Here is a 19668-nt window from a genome sequence, read left to right as displayed (position 1 = left end):
TATTGATCATACACATGTTCATATGGAGGAGGTCTATAGTGATGCTGCGTATATGGACCACTTGGTATAGATTCATGTTGAGGAACACCATATCTATTTTGTCCATGTATACCATACTCTACAGGCATGTCATGTTCTAATGTGTTGCCCCCAAATTTGACACGGGGTTTCCTTGTGTCCAAATTTTGAGCATGCCTTTGAATATCCAATTGCTTTGGTGGTTGATCCTTAGCGTTGATATGTGATTGAGCATATTTCTCTGCATAAGACTTCCATAATGGTCTGCGAAGGTGAGTATCATATGCTTGACCATGTGTGTATGGGACCTCTGGTTTTTGAAACAAAGATGATGGTGATTCAAGTACCATATGTGGTCCTCTATTGCCTCCACTATTAGGCCTTCTTTGATCCATGTTGGAGTGAGGTTGTTGCAAAGGTCGATTTTCCATTATTTGAGACATGTCAAAATCATGATGTATCTTGGCTCCACTTTGTGCCATCATTTGTAAGAAGTATTGTCTATCCCTCCTCATTATTTCCTCAATCAATCGATTGAAGTGGGGGTCCATAATAGATTCTTCCACATCTGCTGAATGTACGGAAAAGTTGTCCATATTGTCATTGTGTGTATCATTGTTGTTTGTAGTGTCCATGTTCTCAACATTTGGAATGTTTCTATAGGCATCCATGTCAGGTAATGTAGTATGATCAGAATTGAAAAAGATATCATTGTCATACTCCTAAGAACTCATGTTTGCGGACTCTTGAGCCTCTTTAGTTTCTCTCCTAGATTTTTGGGAACGGGTTTCAACCATGAACTAGGTATTGATCGAGATGTGTGAGACTAGATGAAAATGGAAAAAGTATGGAAGACCAAGGGTTGGATGGAATGTAAATGAATCTGAAATGTACTTGCAATGTCCAAAGTGTAAGACCAATTATGTATGTAGTAGAGTAGGTGTGACTTCCAAAGAGAGGATAGTTTCTCTTGATGAGGTAAGTTGACCTTGACTCTAAGTAAGACCAAATGAGACCCAAAGGTGAGAGACCTTGATGAGGGACCACTTAGCAAAGTGTTGTTGTATGTACTGTGTTGACAAAGTATGATGAGGACAAGCAAGTGACCTTTTGACTCAAGTTTAGACAAATGTGAATGTAATGTAAGGTGTAAAGCAATGATGGACTTTGTGAGACCCAAAGACAGGTTGAATGCTAAATGAAACCCTGGAGAAATGACCTAGGAAGCTCAAGAATTCTGAAACTGACTGTGTTTGTTTGCTGGACTGTAATAGTTTTTTTTTTCTTTTCAATTATGAACACAGACGCGCTTGTATACTTCACAGACGCGATTTCCTGACACAAACGTGGTTCTGTTTAACACAGGCGCGTTTCTGAGATTTTTGTAAAATGCACTGTTGATTGTGGAAACACAGACGCTTTTCTGCCCTTCACAGACGTGGTTATACAACACAGACGCTATTATGTCCGACACAGACGCGTTTCTGCAAAATTTGTGCAATTTTTTCCAATCTGTGAAGTCGTTTTGTTGTGACCAAATCTGACTGTTTGACTGTTTTTCGTGACAAGAGGACATAGTGTTGATGAAGACCCAATGTTTGCAAGTGTCTAGACTCAAAATGACTCCAAGAAAATTGTGTTGTTTGATGTAAAAATGTTTTGCATACACTTGAAGACACAAATGACACAATGTTTTGCTGTTTGGTCTTGAATGTTTTGAATGTTTAAAATAAGTCAAGCACAATTCTTATGGCTGGCCAAGACAATAGTTGTTGATCCCACATGAGGTTTTACCCCCGAGGCTACGCTATTCAGAGCGGATACTTAGATGCTTGACCTCACTAGCTCCACCCTCGGCACTCACTTCTCGGGTTAGCCAAGCATCAGTCCCCACGAAAACTCCCCGTGGCGAACTTTGTATCTCTACTAAGAACCGTATGTGTGTGGGCCGCTACCAGAGGTCCGACCTCTTGCCTCAACAACTAGAAGGATTTGGGCTTCTAAAACAAAAAGGTGCTAGTAAGAGCATCCGCTCGTGTGGCCATACATGCGGCACTTTCAGCTCTGTAAATACAGAAGGCTCCCAGCTGGTAGGGGTTACGCCCTACAAATGATCAAATAAATTTGATCAAACGGGTTTATGGGGAGACATAGTGTCGGTATGAACTAATCAACACACGTTATTCATAGTTTTCACCATGAATACAGTTATTTATAGTGGTTTGGAAGAAGATGGCTTTTCTTTTGCTACCCACTTGGGTCGTTTACTTCTCACTAGTAGTCCTAATGACCACATGGGAAGACAGACCCTCTAAAGATTAAACAAAAAGAGCCTATTGCTCAAGACACAAAAGACAATGATTCAATTTTAGTGCACCAATTGAAGTGTTTGCTAGTCTATGAAAACAAGGCACACAATAAAAACTTAAAAACCCTTGTCAAGGACCTGCAACAAAGGGTTGTTAGTAGTTTGGATTTGTTTCAAATAATCACCCCTTCCTGCAAGCACGCAAGTTAGGTAAATTTTAAATCCAAAAGACTTTGTGAAAATAGGGGCCTTCAACAAAACGATTTTGCTTTCAAGACAAACTGCACCAATTTTGTTAGCTATATCTGAAAATGTTAGCTCAAAATAAACCAGATCTGAAACATAAATGCAAAACCCAAGACCAAGTCAATAAACCCCCAAAAAATTGAAGCCGATGCACACAGACGCGGTTACCTTCGACACAGACGTGACTTCCTGACTCAGACGCGGTTATGTGAGACACAAACGCGGCTATAGAACCCAGATGCGATTTTTGGACACAGACGCGTCTAAAAACACCGCAGACGCGATTGAGGAATACAAACGTGGTTTCCAGAATCTGCAAAATAAAATGCTGTTGATAACATAGACGCGATTCCAGATGTCGTAGACACGCCAGAAAATCAAAAACGCGATCCAAAAGTATGCAGATGCGAAAATATCAAAATGCTGTCGAAAATGTCAGATCTGCAACTTCAAAACACAAAATCTGCAACAAGGATGTTAAATGCAAAAAGGGACAAGTGTCCCACCGGGCATGCCAAAATGTATATGGTAAAAATGGATAACAATAATAACGATATTGAAAGGCTAAATGAATTCAACCACAAAACCCTAGCCTAACAACAACAAAGATCTACCATAACATATGAAGATTACCTAAGACAATGCAAATCAAACGAAATCACAAAGATTATACCATCACATGTCCAATAGGGTTTGGATCTCCATTCTTCCTATCTCCATTGATCTTGCTTGATATATTTGCTATCAGATTTTATGTGTGCACAAGAGCTCAACAAAGAACGGAATGTGGTTGCAAGTAGGATCGTAGTGTAGTCAAGTCATTAAGATGATTGATTAGGGTTGATAATGAAGGAATTATCTCCTTATATAGAAGACACTATATGAAATGGAGGGATAAGATTGAGAGGTGTAAAAAGAGGTCGGCTATGATTAGAGGGTAGGTAAAAGAAATAATAAAATAATGAAAGGGGAAGGTAGTGTATGAATTAAGAGATGAATGACATGTGTCATTGGTAGAAAAGGTTAATGAATTAATTAAATAAATAAAGATTTATTTAATTAATAGAAGTGGGATCAATTAAATAAATAAAATATTTATTTAATTTTGGAAAAGGATAATTTAAATAAATAAATGTATTTATTTAAATGAGAAATAAGGCTAGGAGAGGATAAATGAATTAATTAAATAAATAAGAATTTATTTAATTAATAGAAGAATTAAGCTTTAGATATTTATTTAATTAGACTGGACAATTTTGGGTGTCTACAGCTGCAAAGGCTTTCTTTGAGGAGGATGAAGTGGCACTGCTACCAAACTATTGTTTACAACAATCTTGCTGCAGAAGTTTGGTGCACAACTTTGAAAATTTCAGATCAACATTTGTTGAAGTAATGTTGAGAGTTTTTATGAAGTGCTCATAGGATTTAGGTAGACTTTTCAAGGTCATGACTACCATATCCTCTTCCTCCATTTTTCGACCAATAGCTTCGTGCGGATTTCGAATGTCCTTAATCTTTGTGAGATGCTCTTGTAAGGATATACGTTCATCCATCATGATGGAGAACAACTGGTTCTTCAAGAAGAACGCTCGACTTTTGTCGGACGTCTCATGCAATTCCTTCAGGTGCTTCCAAATATTTGATGCTGTCTTGCCAGAGGGAATCTGAGACAACTGGTCATCTGTGACAGAGAGCTTGAGGAGCATGACGACTTCCCGATTCTGCTCATCAAACTTGTCCTAGTCTTGTCCAGTTGTAGTAGGACGAGACAATTTTCCCAAAACAAGGTCATCAAGGCGACGATATTCGAAGATTGTCAGCATGCGTTGCTTCTAGGTGTTATAATTCTTGTCGTTGAATCTTTGACTGCCTTCCAACATTAAGTTGGTCAATGACGCCATCTTGTACGCTTCCCAATGCATGGAAAACGAAAATCAAAGAAGAGTCGATAGCGTAGAATCCAAGGCATGAATCCCAATGCAAAAAAACAAAGGCAGATGTAGGTATAGACTTCAGAAAACAGATGAAGTACGACTAACACGAAACCCAAAGTAAAATTTTGCGGCAAACCCAGAAAATTCTGACAATGACCTAGAAAACTTCTCGAAAAATTGACAAAGCATATGTAGGTTAAATCTAGATCCGACCAAAAAAACAGGGGATTTCGAAGAAACCTGTTGTGATGTTTTCACATATTGCCTCATTGCAAATGAAGACCCCTACTTTTCGCTTTCTAGGATTGGTCCTCTTAGCTTAGTTCTAGGTTAGTGTTGAGTCTTTCGCTATGAACCTTTGCATTGAAGACGTATAGTGGGTCAAGAGGTCAGAAGTTGATCAAGTTTGTCTCTTTAAGATGAATCGAGGTTCGACACTTCCTTTACCTAGCCAAGATTTTATCACTTCCACTTCTCCCAACACTGCCCGTGGGTGCCTAGGCCCGATCACTCTCATTTCCATTCCTCACCTTCGCCATCACCATTCCACCCTTTCATCCTTTCGTCTCTCTCTTCATTCCATAACCCTCCATCTTGACGGCTTTCCACTTCCCCTTTCCTACCATTACCATTTCACCCTACCCTTTCCACTTCCATATCCCTTACCTTCTATCTCTCTTTATCTTTTATCACCTTCACCTAACATACTCATCTACTACCCTTCACCTACATTTAGACCTACCACTACACCCCTTAACCTCCATCTTACACCCTCACCTCCCTTCACTTAACTTAAACCTACCCTTCCATCTTACACCCTCACCTCCCTTCACTAACTTCCTTTCCACCTTACCCCTACCCCTACCCCTACCCCTATTCTATCCCTCATACCTTCTATCTCACACTCCCTTTAGCCTACCATCCACACTACCTACCCCTTTACCCCTTTATTCCCCTAAAATCACCTATTCTAACCCATATCCCATAAGTCTCACTTCCTTTATTTCCCTAAGCTTACCTCTACCTCTACCTCTACCCCTACCCCTAACCTTCTTACCCATCTATCCCACCTTCCTTCCCCTAGTCTAAACCTCATCCCATTATAACCTACACCCCTCTACCCTTTCATTACCCCCTCATACCTCCCATTGCATTTTACTCCCTAACCTTCCCTAACTCCAACCACTACCTCTTTTACCTCCTAACCCGACGCCTCTCCTACTTCCATTATTTATATCCCTTATGTCCCCCTTTCCTCCAACATCCCATTTCCCCTCTTTCTCCACATAGCAGCTTCCCTTACCACTTCCCTCACATTCCTCTCATCACCTTTTTGGGCCCCACTTTAAACTCAAAATGGAGAATTGTATTAACTTTTTATTAAAGACTCTTGTCGGGACCCACCAACCACTGGTTTGGGGAATTTAAATGTTTTTTTTGTCTTTGATATTAAACGGGCCCCACCAGAAATTTTGGAATGAAAGAAAAGTTCTTTTTTTTAATAGAAATTTTAAAAGGGAGAGCATCCACCTCACTCTACCCTTCCACCTTATTCCCCCGTGGCACTTCTTTACAACATCACCCTATCCTCTTTGCCACCACACCCTCTTTATTGTTACACCTTTCATCCCTTCTCACATTCGTGGCATGTTTTGGACTCCACTAAGATTCAACGATAAAAAATATAAAGCAATTCACTTTAAAGTTGATTCAAAACTTCTAGGTTTGTACCTACAGATCCATCTTGAAGGGAGATATTAATCACTGATTGGCTCCAAAGGAGAGAAGATTTTCAAGCAAAAATGAGGTGAATTTTAAGGGATAAGCTGTGTAAGAAGAGGTTCAAGCAGGCTGGTTCCTAATCACGGGAAAATTTATCAGATCTTCAGGAAGAGATCAGGCCTCATTCACTCTTGGTTTAAATGCAATTTCCAGCGGAATAATTTCTCTGAGTTTAGACCACAATCAGATCTAAGTATTATTTCATACTCAGAAATATGATTAATGTACATGATAATTAATTCAAGTTTTGTGTCTTTGCAGGTATGGTTGTAAACAAATAATGGAGCACAAGGAATATAAGATGATGATAAACCAAGAGTGGGGAATCCTCCACATAAGGGAAGAGATCTGATCTGTGCATCTCCACATGAAGAATGCACTAAGATAGAATTAATCCTGCAAATACAGAAAGTCCTAAAATCAGACCAAAGTTTATGAAAATCAGGCCTGATTCAATTGTGGAAGCAAGTGAATTTGATTGATCAATCATCTGCTACAAAAGAACCTCTGATGGCCGATTCAGTGAAGAAGGTTTTGACAACGAAAGATGAAGTTTTGACTGATGTAATGACCGATTTGCCTTAGGGATTAAAATTTGATGAACTTAGTTTCTAAATCTGGATGAAGCTTTGGAAAACAAATGGATTTTCTTGAGGTTAATCTGATATGGATGACTAAGACTCAGGATATGAGTTGATGGAATGAGTTTCGTCAAGTGAAGAAACTGTCCAGTATTCCCAATTTGAAGCGAAATCCCTCCTAAGGCCTTTATTAAAATGTTGATTTGATATTTTTCACATTGGAGTGACAAAGACTTGTTTGAACGAGTTATTGATCATGAACAATGAGGAATTTGCGCTAGGGCATCAAATTCGCTCCTGACCCTTCCAAAGGTACAGGGGCGAATTTTCTTAGAACACCTTCTTGCTCCTTACTTGGATCCAAACTCACGCTTTCAGGGCTTGATTGAAAGAAATTTGAGTTATGTGTGCCTTTAGAAGTGAATTCAAACCAAGTTGAATGATGAAGTCTGGAGAATTTGAACAATATTGTCAATTTCGCTCCTAACCCTTCCAAAGGTACAGGAGCGAATTTTTCTTAGAGCCCTCCATTGCTTCTAAGTTGGACCAAAATCCTTGCTCCTATGGCATGATTGAAGAGGAAATGATGTAGGCATGCCTTGAAATTGAATTGAGACAAGTTTGAATAGCAAAACATGAGGAATCTGAGCCAAGAAGCAAAATTTCGCTCATGACCCTTCAAAAGGTACAGGAGCGAAACCCTTGAAAGGTCCTAATTTCTCACTCAAGCAATTGAACGAATCTTATTAGGGAACAAACCGACTTGATCATGATGGAAGAAGGATTCGAAAGCTAAGTTCAAGGTGAAGTATTGAGGAATGGTGAAGGAATTAAATCAAAAGAAGAATTTAAGTATTGAGGAATGGTGAAGGAATTGAATCAAAAGAAGAATTTCGCTCATGTCCCTCTCTAAGGGTCTAGAGCGAAATCTCTTGGAAGGGCCTCCTATCTCACCTAAAGCACTAAGAGGATCTTGTTTTAAGCAAAGTTGGGAGTAGATCGACTTGAGCACGATGAGAAGAGAATCTGGAAAATCAAGTCTAAGGCAAAGTGAAAAGAATTGAGTGTGAAGTGAGCAAAGAGAGAAATTTCGCTCATGACCCTTCCAAAGGTACAGGAGCAAATTATCCTAAGGGTCTTGTCCCTCTCTAAGATACTAGAGTGAAATTGTTTTCAAGGACATGTACCTCTTGAAGGTACAAGAGCGAAGTTTGTTGAGAGTAAAGTGCTTTGTAATAAACTGAAAAGATCAAGAGAAGACTAAGTGCAAGTCAACCTAGAAACATTTGATGCATTAATAAACCAATCTCACTTTGGCGGCAAAAGCAAATTCGAATTTTTAAATAGAAGGCGGCCAGCACTAAGAGGGATAATTTACAATTTTGTTTACACTAGATCAAGTCGGCCTTGCATCCCAAAGACATGTCTCTACCCTAGGCCACGCATATAAAGGATTTCATTAGATCATTTTGTAAGCAGCTCCAACAGTCGGTGAAAAGAATTCAATTATTAGCAAGGCGAATTTACCAACGAAGCAATAATATCATTCTCACAAAGGCAAATCAGACTTTGAAGGTGTAGACCTGATGATCAAGAAAGACAAATCTCATCATTAGACAGCTCAAATTCACCCTTAGACAACAAGGATACTTCATGGACAGTGAATTCACTTATCGAAAGGAGGAATCTCCCCTATAGAAACACATATCAGACCTGCAAATGTAGAATAAGAAATCAAGTCAAAGTGGGAGTGTATAAAGGTTATATATCATGTGAGATTGATACCCATTTGTTTGTTTTGCAGGAAGCAAGGAAAGAAATCAAATGGACCAGGTTAGAGGAAGATTGGAGTAAGGATCTAAAGGAAGAGATCATGCAATCACCCTAAGGCAAGCAAGCAAGGATGGAAGAAGGGCCCAGCTACATCAATAATTCTCATCATCATCATCACATTAAGCAACTAAATAATGTTGAGTATCAAGAGATATCTCTCAACATCCCTTCGTGATGATGAATCAACTCAAGTCTACAGAGCGCAAGATTGAGGTGGCATCCTAGTCACTACTTCACCAATTCGAGGGTTCTACATCAACATGTCTAGATACAACGTACCTGACTCACCAGTGATGGCACAAACTCCGAGGCACTTACCCCCGTTATCCATTGGTTGAATATTCCAGAGAAGACGTGTCCAAATAATGCAATTATTTCATTTGGCCAGAATTGAGTTTGTTGTAACAAACCCTAATTAGGGTTTTCATTTTAAAATCTCGACCATTGATCTCAAACCATTGAATTGTATTGAGAGCATTATAAAAGGCTCAAGCTCTTCATTTTGTAAGCTTAATAGTCGATGAATAGTCAGTAGAATAGTTAGTAGCAAAGAAATAGTGAATAAATAGCAATTAGAGTAGATTAGGAGAAGGCAAGAAATTGTTGCCTAAATTGTAAATGAACTCCATTTTCATTGAAGTTATGGTGAAGTGTGTTGTTTCTTTGCAATATGCATGGTCTCTTGTTGGATCTTCATGTTAGATGGTAAAAAATTAGATTGAATGGAGAAAATTGTTGAATGCACTCGTGTGGAATCCGCCTAGTCCATACCACTAGCCTCTTACCGATTGTAAGTGCACCCTGCGTGGTCAACTGGCATTAAAGAACTTAATTTCAAATTGTTATACGTCCATTGTTCATGCATTAACTTGGATGGTGATCAGTGTTTGATGGAAATGATTTGAACATCTTCAAAATTCCCTTAGAAGATTGCACTGAGCTGGTGTTGAATTGTTCGGTCTGATGGTGAAGACCCAGCCCAGTAGGACTCCACCTAGTCGTTCGTCCATCTTCTTGCATTCTAGGTCTTAGATTAGATTCTTCAAACCCTATATCTTTTGATATTTCTTTATCTTCCAGCCAGTAGATAAGATTCAAGTTCCAATAGATTAAATGCTCAGGCAGTCGAATGTAAGTCCCCTTGTGATTCTAGCAAAATCACATCGTACCGCAAAGAGCTTATCCACACGTAGAGAACCTACATATCAGAACCTTGGAGTTACTCCGACTGATCCTTCGATGATATCTTCAGCAGTCGGGAAACTTTGTTCAAGAGAGGATAAGGTACCTTTAGGTATTTTATTCTGTGTTTGGTTGTGTACAAAAGACACATCAACAAAACCCTAGTCGGTTGAAACCCTAGGTCGCCAAAATTTGTGCAGGAGCTGTAAATAATTTTATGGGTTTGATGAAGAAAAAATTGAAGGGTTTGGAAACCCTAGGCGTCGAAATACAGAACCCATGCAAAGAAATCGCGACACGAAAGATGCAGAAAATAGACCACTGAAAACATGACCTCGTGTCAGAAAATGGCCTCGAAATGAGCGGAGGACACACAACAGTCGCGTGGAAAATCGTGCAGAAGGTCGTGCAAAATGAAATCGTGTTACAAAAAATCACGACGTGAACTAAAAGAACACTTCCCGACACAAAAAATTGCGAATTTTTCTTTTCCTTCGCGTGTTGTTGCGGAATATTGCAAAAACGCGAAGAATCGTGTAGATTTCCGACACGAAATCCCAACCAGAGAGCCGCACAATTTTTAAATCGCGTCAACACAGACAAAAGATCGTGGGAGGTCGCGAAAAATATCGCGAACAAAAACGCGAAAAAAATGTGTGGAGAATAGTTGCGGATCGAGGGCAAAATCACGTGACGCAATTTGCAGCAAAACAATCGATGTAGATACGAACGTGGGAGAATAGAAACGCGATTTTCAGAAAATTTTAGCAAAGAGATTGTTTTTAAAATTTCTTAAAAATTCCTTTCGAATTTTTTGAAAAAACAAACTTATTTTCTTTCTCGCTCTGATACCATATTATGAAGAAGTAATTGGTAAAAAACTTGAATGAATTTGTTAGAGTTATCTTTTATTAGCTAATAATTATTTATTTAATTATTAGTTTATTATACTCTATGCTTAAGCTAAACTTAGAAATCTTATAATTCTTTAGGGTTTTCTCCTTTAGGGTTTTGAGTATCCTTTTATAAGGATTCTCTCTTTGTATTTTCATAACAACTATAATTATTGAATTGCATTCTTGTTGCACAATCAAAATGACTCCTCTTTTCTGGATTTCTGAATTCTGGCCTTCATAGCTTTTTTGCTCCTCTCATTTTGTGACAGGTTTGCATGCAGGTGATCTTTGAGAGCTATAGAGTTGATTTTTCCTCAACTCCAATATGGTATCAGAGCTCCAGATTTGCATGCCCTTGTTCTCTTCATGAGAGTTTTTGGACCTTGTTCTTCAGATCTGAGTATTCGGGGGTTTGTGCAGTTGCTTTTTTCCATTTCTGGGGGTAGTTGATTTTTTTGGTACATTTTGGTGCCAAAAGGACCTCAGTTGGATTCAGAAGGCTGATTCCACGAATTTTGATATATAATCCGACCTATTTCGGTGACAAGGGCATCTATGACATGATTTTTTTATTGGCATGCTTTACGAGGCACAAAAATCCGTACGGCTGTACCTGCTGATGCGTCTAAAAATTTTCGTCAAATTTTTTTTTGTTTTGTTTTTGTTTTTAACTCTTTTTATGCCCTAAAAGAGGGTTTTTTTCTTCTTTTGGTCGTAACTTGGTCATACGGAGACATTTTTTGACAAACCTGATATCGTCGGAAAGCTCTTTCCGAGCTCTATCCAGATCTGGAGGTTTGAACTTTTGATTTTTCTTTTTTGATGACATTTTTTTCTGTCAAAGTCAGAGGTTCCTTTTTGCACTCCGAGAGACATCACTTGAGCATCCGAACTCCATTTTTTGAAAACTTTATATTGTTGGAAAACTTGTTCTGTGTACTTTCCCGTCATGAGTTTTCTTTCCAGATTTTGCTCCAGGTATATTTTATTTAGTTTTTTGCTTTTCAGCACTGGTGAATATCTTGGATGTTTCAGGTCCTGGGATCTCTTTCTTTGAGTAGGATGTCTCGTCTTTGGCTTTTTGTTTCCAGTCTTCTGTCTCTTCTGATCATTGTAGCATTTTATTTATGCAAACGCACTATGAGATAAAGTGCCATCAGACATTGTATACTTGGGATCTTGCACATCTTGTGCCATATTGTACATGCACTACTTATAAAGTGCCATGGGGGGGTTGATGTTTGTCTTGTTTGCCATCTACCTTTGTCAAGTGAGTGTTCCTTCTACGACACTATGTACTTTCTTTGCACCTTCGATATTCCTGGTTCTTTGTCATGCAGTTCTTGTTGGCCGTTCTTTTCAGTGTACCTGTCTCTCTCCCTTTTCAGCATTATGGGGAGGTTTGTCCTGTTGTTTTAATGCTTCCTTGGTTCGATTGATCAGCTCTTCAGGCTTTGGTGTTTCATGCCATCTGTATCTTCGAGTTCAATTGTTTGCCTTTGTTTTCCATCTGATTTGAGTAGTGTCATTTGAGGGCATTCATGCAGATTACAGTCTTCTCCACCTGGTCATGTTCTATTTCAGTGGAGGTTCTTCAGATCAGCAGTTACTCTTCAACAGTGTTTGCAGCTATTTCATGCTTCAGTGGTGTTCTTCATTCTCTTTTTTTATTCCTATCTTCTGGAACACTCTTGTTTGGAGGCTTCTTAGTCCTTCACTTGAGCTTTCATCTCTTCTTGGAGAAGAGTTTTGTTCCCACAGGGTTTTCTCCTTTTTCTCCACTTTACAGAGATTTTATTGTACTTGGGTACCTCATCAGGCCTAGTTGCTGAGACCCATTGTTGCTTTTCTGCATTTTTTACATGTTTTTTTAGTCCATAGTTGTTTTTTAGCTACTCTCTAAGTTCATCTTAAGGGGGGGTGTTAGAGTTATCTTTTATTAGCTATTAATTATTTATTTAATTATTAGTCTGTTATACTCTATGCTTATGCTAAACTTAGGAATCTTATAATTCTTAGGGGTTTTCTCCTTTAGGGTTTCAAGTATCCTTTTATAAGGATTTTCTCTTTGTATTTTCATAACAACTATAATTATTGAATTGCATTCTTGTTGCACAATCAAAATGACTCCTTTTTTCTGGATCTTTGAATTCTGGCCTTCATAGCTTTTTTGCTTCTCTTCTTTTGTGACAGGTTTGCATGCAGGTGATCTTTGGGAGCTGTAGAGTTGATTTTTCCTCAACTCCAATAGAATTAAATGAAATGATCGAGAGATCATTTAAAAAATTACAAAATCAATGTTTCTAAAAAGAAACAATTGAAAAAAGAAACTAATTAATTATTTACAATATATTACATAATTGACCATTAATTAATAATAAACAATATTATTCTAATGCAAAGGTTACATTGCTGCCATATAGTTTCATTTTAAAAATGCCAAAAAAAGGTATAATAATAAGATTTTAAAATCATGGCAAATGCAAGGATTCTAGCAAAATTAGTCTCCAATATCATGGTCTTGCAAGGCTGCCATGAAGTTTCCACTTTAATATTCAGGTTGTAAAGGTTGTAAAGGAGTACAAAAGATTAGGATTCACAAAGATTATAGGTTGCAGTACTTCAACTTTAAATTTGAATAAACACCTTTGACTGTAAGCATTTTCTATATCAACAATATTTATTACTGGAGAAGCAATATAGCAAAATTGCCTAATAAAAATTACCTCCCAAAAATTTATTGTTTGATCTGTAAATATAATGCAACATACCTTCCAAAATGTGGGCCACCAATAGATTCAAATATGTAATAACTTATTTACTGAAACAAACTGAACAAAAATGACAACCATTAATATTTCACTCTCAAAATACAGTTAATCCCCCATCTTGGAAATGTACTATTGCTAAGGTGTGGGGACCACAAAAAGAAATTAAAAAATATTTTTATTAATCCTTTTAGCCTTTTTAAATTTTTAAATGTGCTGAGAAAAGGGGGATGGTTAGGGGACGTCACAGGCGTCCCCAATTGTCTAGGGGACGGGGGGTCCCCCATTTGAGAATCACTGCCATCCCCAAGTTATCAGGACGTTTCCCACAGATTTTGCAACTTTGGGGATGGCAAGGGGATGCCCTCTGGCCATCCCCAAGTCTCCAAAACGTTCCCAGTATGGGGACATGGGATTTTAGCCTAGGGATGCATCCTCGAGTAACGTAGCTTCCAAGTGGATGGAGAACATGCCTGGATAATGCTTGGAAAAACTTGAGACGACAGAAGACGTGAGCCTTTGAATCCTTCACAAAGTAAGCTCCCTCAATATCCTTCCCAAATTTTTCAAGTAGAAAAGACAAATGCAAAAGGCTCTCTTCTCTATCCTTACTACGAATGAGAGAACACCAAACCAGCTAATTTCCCTTGCAAAACAAAACTGATTCTCCTTTTCCTAAAATTTCCCCCCCAAGCACAAAGTAAGTGTCCCCACTCCTCTCGAAAACACCCCCTTTTATATTCAAAGGAGAAGAAATTATTAAGCTATGACAGCCTATCCTTTTCCCCCAAAAAAGTTCAAAGTTTGTTTTAAAACAAACAAAATAATGTTCCCATAATCATAGATCTCCAATCAACAAGGATGAATTCTATGTAATTAGTTATGAATTCAAGCCAAAAATAATGCATTTTAAATCCCTACGTACATCCCTTAACAAATTAGTTTAAAAGGCCAACATAAAGTGGATCGACCACATAAGATTCTACATGTTCCATCAAAGAGGGCAGTACTCCACAAACTTGTTTTAATAACTACACAATGTGGTTTGACCTAAGCTAAAAACGCCACTCACTTTCTATGACCACATGCTACTAAAAGGGTGGCGTTTCTCATAGATTTAATTCCCCATACTCCCTTGGGAGTAGGGGTGTGCCACCTTCTATGATGGTCACCCCCCCAAACTCCAACTACCACCACATTAATACCACTACATGGTATCTCTCCACTACATGGAAATTAACATGCTTGCCCTCCTTAACTTCACCACTATGTGGTGATAATAACCATGCTCTCTTTTAATTTACCACTACGTTTTATTTTATTAAGCCATATGAATTCGATTCTCAAATGCTTTTGATTTCTATATATATATATAGATAGTGTCGTGTGTGTGAAGTAGGGTACCTGCAGCTGCAACACAAACACTCAATAGATCATTACAAGCGTGGTTAGCAAATTGAAATCAAATGAAAGATAAACCATGACAAAGCGACCTATCGCCTCCTAAGAGATGCGAGTGTGGATTTGCTCTCAGATTTGGATAAGCAATCCCAGTGACTTGACTACACCTAGACGACGGATTTAAAATGATATGATATGCAAGCTAGATGAGATTGATTATGCTAGATTGATCCAAGAGGCTAATTAAGCTAATGATATGCATGATTAAGCTATGATGATGATGCAATTCAGCTAGAATAGAGATTGATTATGCTATATGATTCAACAATTATGCTAGAATATGATCAAATTAAACTAGATTTAAGATGCAATTGCCTATGATAACAATGCTTAAATGATATGCCAGAATGGATATGCCTATAGTAACAATACCTACAATGATATGAGATGGGATCCTTTGTGCTCCAAAATGGGAGATATTTATAGGATTTCCAATGCCAGGAATCAAGGGTCAAGATTGAATCTGAAGATATCAAGGGTCAAATTGGAGGAGGTTGGAGGGAGGGACACTTGTCATCTTTGTGGTGACAAGTTTCAAGGAATCTTGCTCACAAGAGGGCAAGTGTCTAAGGGAGGAGACATGTGGCAAAAGTGCCATGTGTCTCAAGGGGATATCCAACCCATAGGAGGTTAGGATAAGGAGGTTAGGATGTGCAAGATTGGATAGGGTTAGTTAAACCCAAGATTAGGTGGAATGAGTTAGGTTAGAGGGTGGTTAGGTTAGGTGGTTAAAAGTTAGGAGTCATGTGCTCATTTGAATTTAGAAATTCAAATAATTGGAAAATGGTAATTAATCTCAACAAACTTGAGTTTGTTAATTTTAATTAGGGATTAGAAGAATTGATTTTAAATGGGGGGAGTATTAATTAATTTAGATTAATTAATCAAAAGGGGATATGAAATGAACTATATAAATCAATCATGTAGATTTATTTATTAGTAGATGAATAAAAGAATTAATCAAATTTGCTTGTGAATTCGATTAATTAGGAAGGGGAATTAATTAAATAACTGCGTATTTAATTAATTATCTTTAGACCATTTTTAGGTGTATGCAGATAGATAGATAGATAGATAGGCATGTATTTTCAATAACAAAATTTGATACATTCGAAAAGCAATAATTTATATTATTGTATGCTTACACATAGATATATAAATACTTACATACATTTATGTGTTTCTCTTACGTATGTATATATGTATTTATATATATTTGTTCGTAATATAAGTCACATTCATATATATATATATATATATATATATAGAGGTATTCCTTTACGTATACACACAATGACAACTTACAAAACGGAATTGACCTATAACAAACTGATTGCGACACTTTTGACCATTGCAATTTAAGTGTGTTTGTGTGTGTGTGAAGGTCTCAAGACGTCATCGACACATTTTCCCTCTATCTATACTGCTCTCCCGGATGATACTCTCCTTGTTCTTTTGGTAGGATGAACTCAACGATCTCCTCCTTGGATATCACTTGGACAATCAAACACGTGATTAGACCACTTTCATACATAAAGTCATATTCCATAATATAACTTTCTTGCATTTCAAATTCATCGCAAAATGAACAATTTAATCTATACCTTTAATTGCGAGTTTCAAAACACATTAGAAATCATATTGACATCATAACACATCATTAATGACGATTCATCCAAATTCATAGTGATTCTATCTTTATAACATGAAAGTTAAAAGTAAAAACCATTCAGAATTGGAATGAAATGCTAAACAAAATTTGGGGATGTAACAGGTACATAACAATTTACAGAAAACTTGGGGGCAGTTTTTTGTGCATAGGTTTAATGTTCAGAAATGTTGCCTAGTTTTTCTGAGTCTTACCTGATTAATGAGTTTTTTAAATTATGACAGACACACACTTGTAGTTCTAGGACAACTTAGCAACTTCCCGTGCATTTGCATCTGCAATGGAGCCAATTGCACATATTATGAGCTCTGATTGGGTTGAGTTTGATGCAACAATGCTTTGCCTTGAATTAGATCTGAATACCTCTCATCAAAAGATAAAATTTAATAACATCAGAGGCGAAATGATCTGTAAGCTATGATGGATATTCCAATTGATAGTTACTCAACAACAGAATTTAGGAAAGAAAAGAAGTAATGAACTTGTCAGTTGCAAGAACTGAATTCTGAAAATGTAGGAGAGCAAAAATCATGCACATATAGGGAAGGAAACAAGGGCATGAGAGAACTCCAAAAAATATGTCAGCTACAACTAAATCTCTCAATTCCAAAGTAAATCGCTCGATTCCAATGGCAATTACAGTTTAAGAATTCCTGGCACTCAACCAAAACTGAATCTCAAGGATTTTATCTCTAATAGATTAGCTCTCTACATAGCCTATTCATCTTACCATGACCTCTGTTTTCAAAGAGATTTCTTTAACTCCCCGCAGATATCTTTGGAACCATTTCGAATACCAATCCTTCTATGTTTTATATGATTACAAATAGATTTATTAGGAGTTGGAAGAATCAGGAACTGGAAGTGTTTTAGTACATGCATGGACCATTTGTGAAACAAATAATGAAACCATTGTTTGACATAACGAAACCACTGCTTTTTGGGTAAAACCACCACTTGTTCTGTACAAAGCTTCTGCATGTTGAGGCAAAACTGCTCAGCAGTGGTGAAAGCACTGCCTGTTGTAAGCCTGTTGTAAGCCACTAGTTTTGCACAAAGTGCTTTAAATCTTCAGATTTACCTAATTTTCTCTCTCCTCTTTTCCACGTTTCTAGAAGCTGTATTGTACCTTGCCATCTTTTTATGAATCACTATAAATCTTATCATAGAGGTTTGATTGCACTCTTATCATATTTGTTTCAAATAAAGGAATTGGAGATGGTCAGGCCCCAATGTTAACCAATCCTCATTGATGCAATTTATATTGGAATAATACCTATGTTATTGGATCTATCTATGGAACAGTTGGATTTGGCTCCAGTTTGAACCAGATCCACGATCCTGTCTGATGTGCTTGTGGATATGGTCAGGATGTGGCAAAATGGGGTGCAAACCTAGGAAGGAACCCAGTAAGCCAAGTGAACCTAGGGCAAATCGGTCAATTCCCCTATGGTTTTTTTTCTTGCTTTTACTTTGACTCAGGTGCTCAAAAATTGATTTCAAACCCTCAGTCACTTCTAAAGCATTTCAAACACCAAAATAAGTTTATTTTAGTTCAATTCTATTGCAAAAAACTGTAAATGATGTTCAATTTACAATTCAGTATGCAAGTTATATTCTAGTTTATCTTTACTTGATCTATGTATTATCTATTTATTTGATAAGTCTGACTATCTTCTTTTCTATGGCAGGTGAGAGGAGCATTTATTGATTTCGATGTCCTTTCTCACAAATGCCATTTGATATATATATGCAAGCTGGGTACGATCAAGCAATGCCTTGACCGGTCATGTCTTTTAGACATGACTGATCAGGACATTACTTGATCGTGCCCATTTGCTAATTGCAGTAATAACAAATGGTGTATGTTTAACAACCGATACCAATCGGTGTATGTTTATCTTAACAACCGATACCAATCGGTGTATGCTTAACTTCACAGCCCGATATCAATCGGTGCGTATTTACCTTGCCACCCGATATTAATCGGTGCATACATAACCCGATATCAATCGATGCAAGCTTATATTGACACCCGATACTAATCGGTGTTTGGTTGATCTGATAATCATTTGTTTACTATTAAATATGTTAACCTATGTAAATCGGATTGCATTGGTTAGTCCGATTTAATAATCAGTGAACACAAATAATGTAACCGATATTAAATCGGGATTCTATGCTATAGGATGATAATCGATAGTTAAGCATTTAATCGAACTAAGTAGATTGATCATATACAAATGAAGAATGGTTATCAAATGAAGGATTAATAGCTTGAAGTTTTTCATCATAATTATCGATAGGATAAATGATTGAATGAGAGACTTCATTTATCTCATTCAATCATTTATCTTACCGAAGCTATCATGCATTAACAAAAACAAATACCATTCAAGAAGGCTGAACTTTCATTTTTTCTTGTCACTAAACAAAGGGTTTTGAAGGCTGATGTTTGAAATTCTACAATGGTTGCATTGCCATTCCTATGTATCTGCAAGTTTCCATTTGCCTCCAAGTAGAATGTTTTTGCAAAGCCATAAGTATTTTGCAATTTTTTCTAAGTTATTGGGTATGCCCCTCAAGGTCTTGGCCTTGTATTGAATTTGTCAGAGTAGTAGTCTCTCGACAAGAGTGGCTCGAGTTCACCTAGGATTCGGCTTGGGTGCCTTGGATTCTTAGGTGGGATTCGGGTTGAACCCGGGTTGCTCCTAGGGGGACTCAAGGGCTGCCTGAACAAAAAAAGATTAATTAGATATTTTTTAAACTTTTTTATAAATAAAAAAGTGCCCCTTAAGTGATTAAATTGTGAAAATGATGTATGCCTTGAAGGTTTGTGTGAAAATGGAGTTGCCCCTTGATTGGCGCTACCCCTCATCCTTACTAGGGGCGTTGCCCCCACCTTCCCATGAGGAGCACTGCTCCTCAATTCCATTGGGGTCTCAACTCCCAAATATCCATTAGGATTTGGGTCTAGTTTGAATTGGATA

General features: G+C 37.6%; 1 protein-coding gene across 5 annotated transcripts in view; it reads left to right on the top strand.

Moving 5' to 3' along the window:
- LOC131050453 (riboflavin biosynthesis protein PYRR, chloroplastic) overlaps positions 1 to 19668 on the top strand; it is a 101436-nt gene that overhangs the window by 54562 nt on the left and 27206 nt on the right. Inside the window, exon 9 of one of the 5 annotated variants that reach the window (XM_059220784.1) lies at positions 18370 to 18787. The exons of the other annotated variants lie outside the window; for them this stretch is intronic. Within the exon in view, the coding sequence (XP_059076767.1) occupies positions 18370 to 18504 (135 nt within the window). The 3' untranslated portion in view covers positions 18505 to 18787. Of the gene's footprint in view, positions 1 to 18369; positions 18788 to 19668 lie in introns of those variants that run through there. 5 annotated transcript variants of the gene reach the window in all.

This window comes from Cryptomeria japonica, chromosome 1 (assembly GCF_030272615.1).
Source record: "Cryptomeria japonica chromosome 1, Sugi_1.0, whole genome shotgun sequence".
In the NCBI taxonomy this organism is placed as follows: Eukaryota; Viridiplantae; Streptophyta; class Pinopsida; order Cupressales; family Cupressaceae; genus Cryptomeria; species Cryptomeria japonica.
The sequence above is the reverse complement of the archived record's forward strand: the minus strand, read 5'-3'. Positions and strand labels throughout refer to the sequence as shown.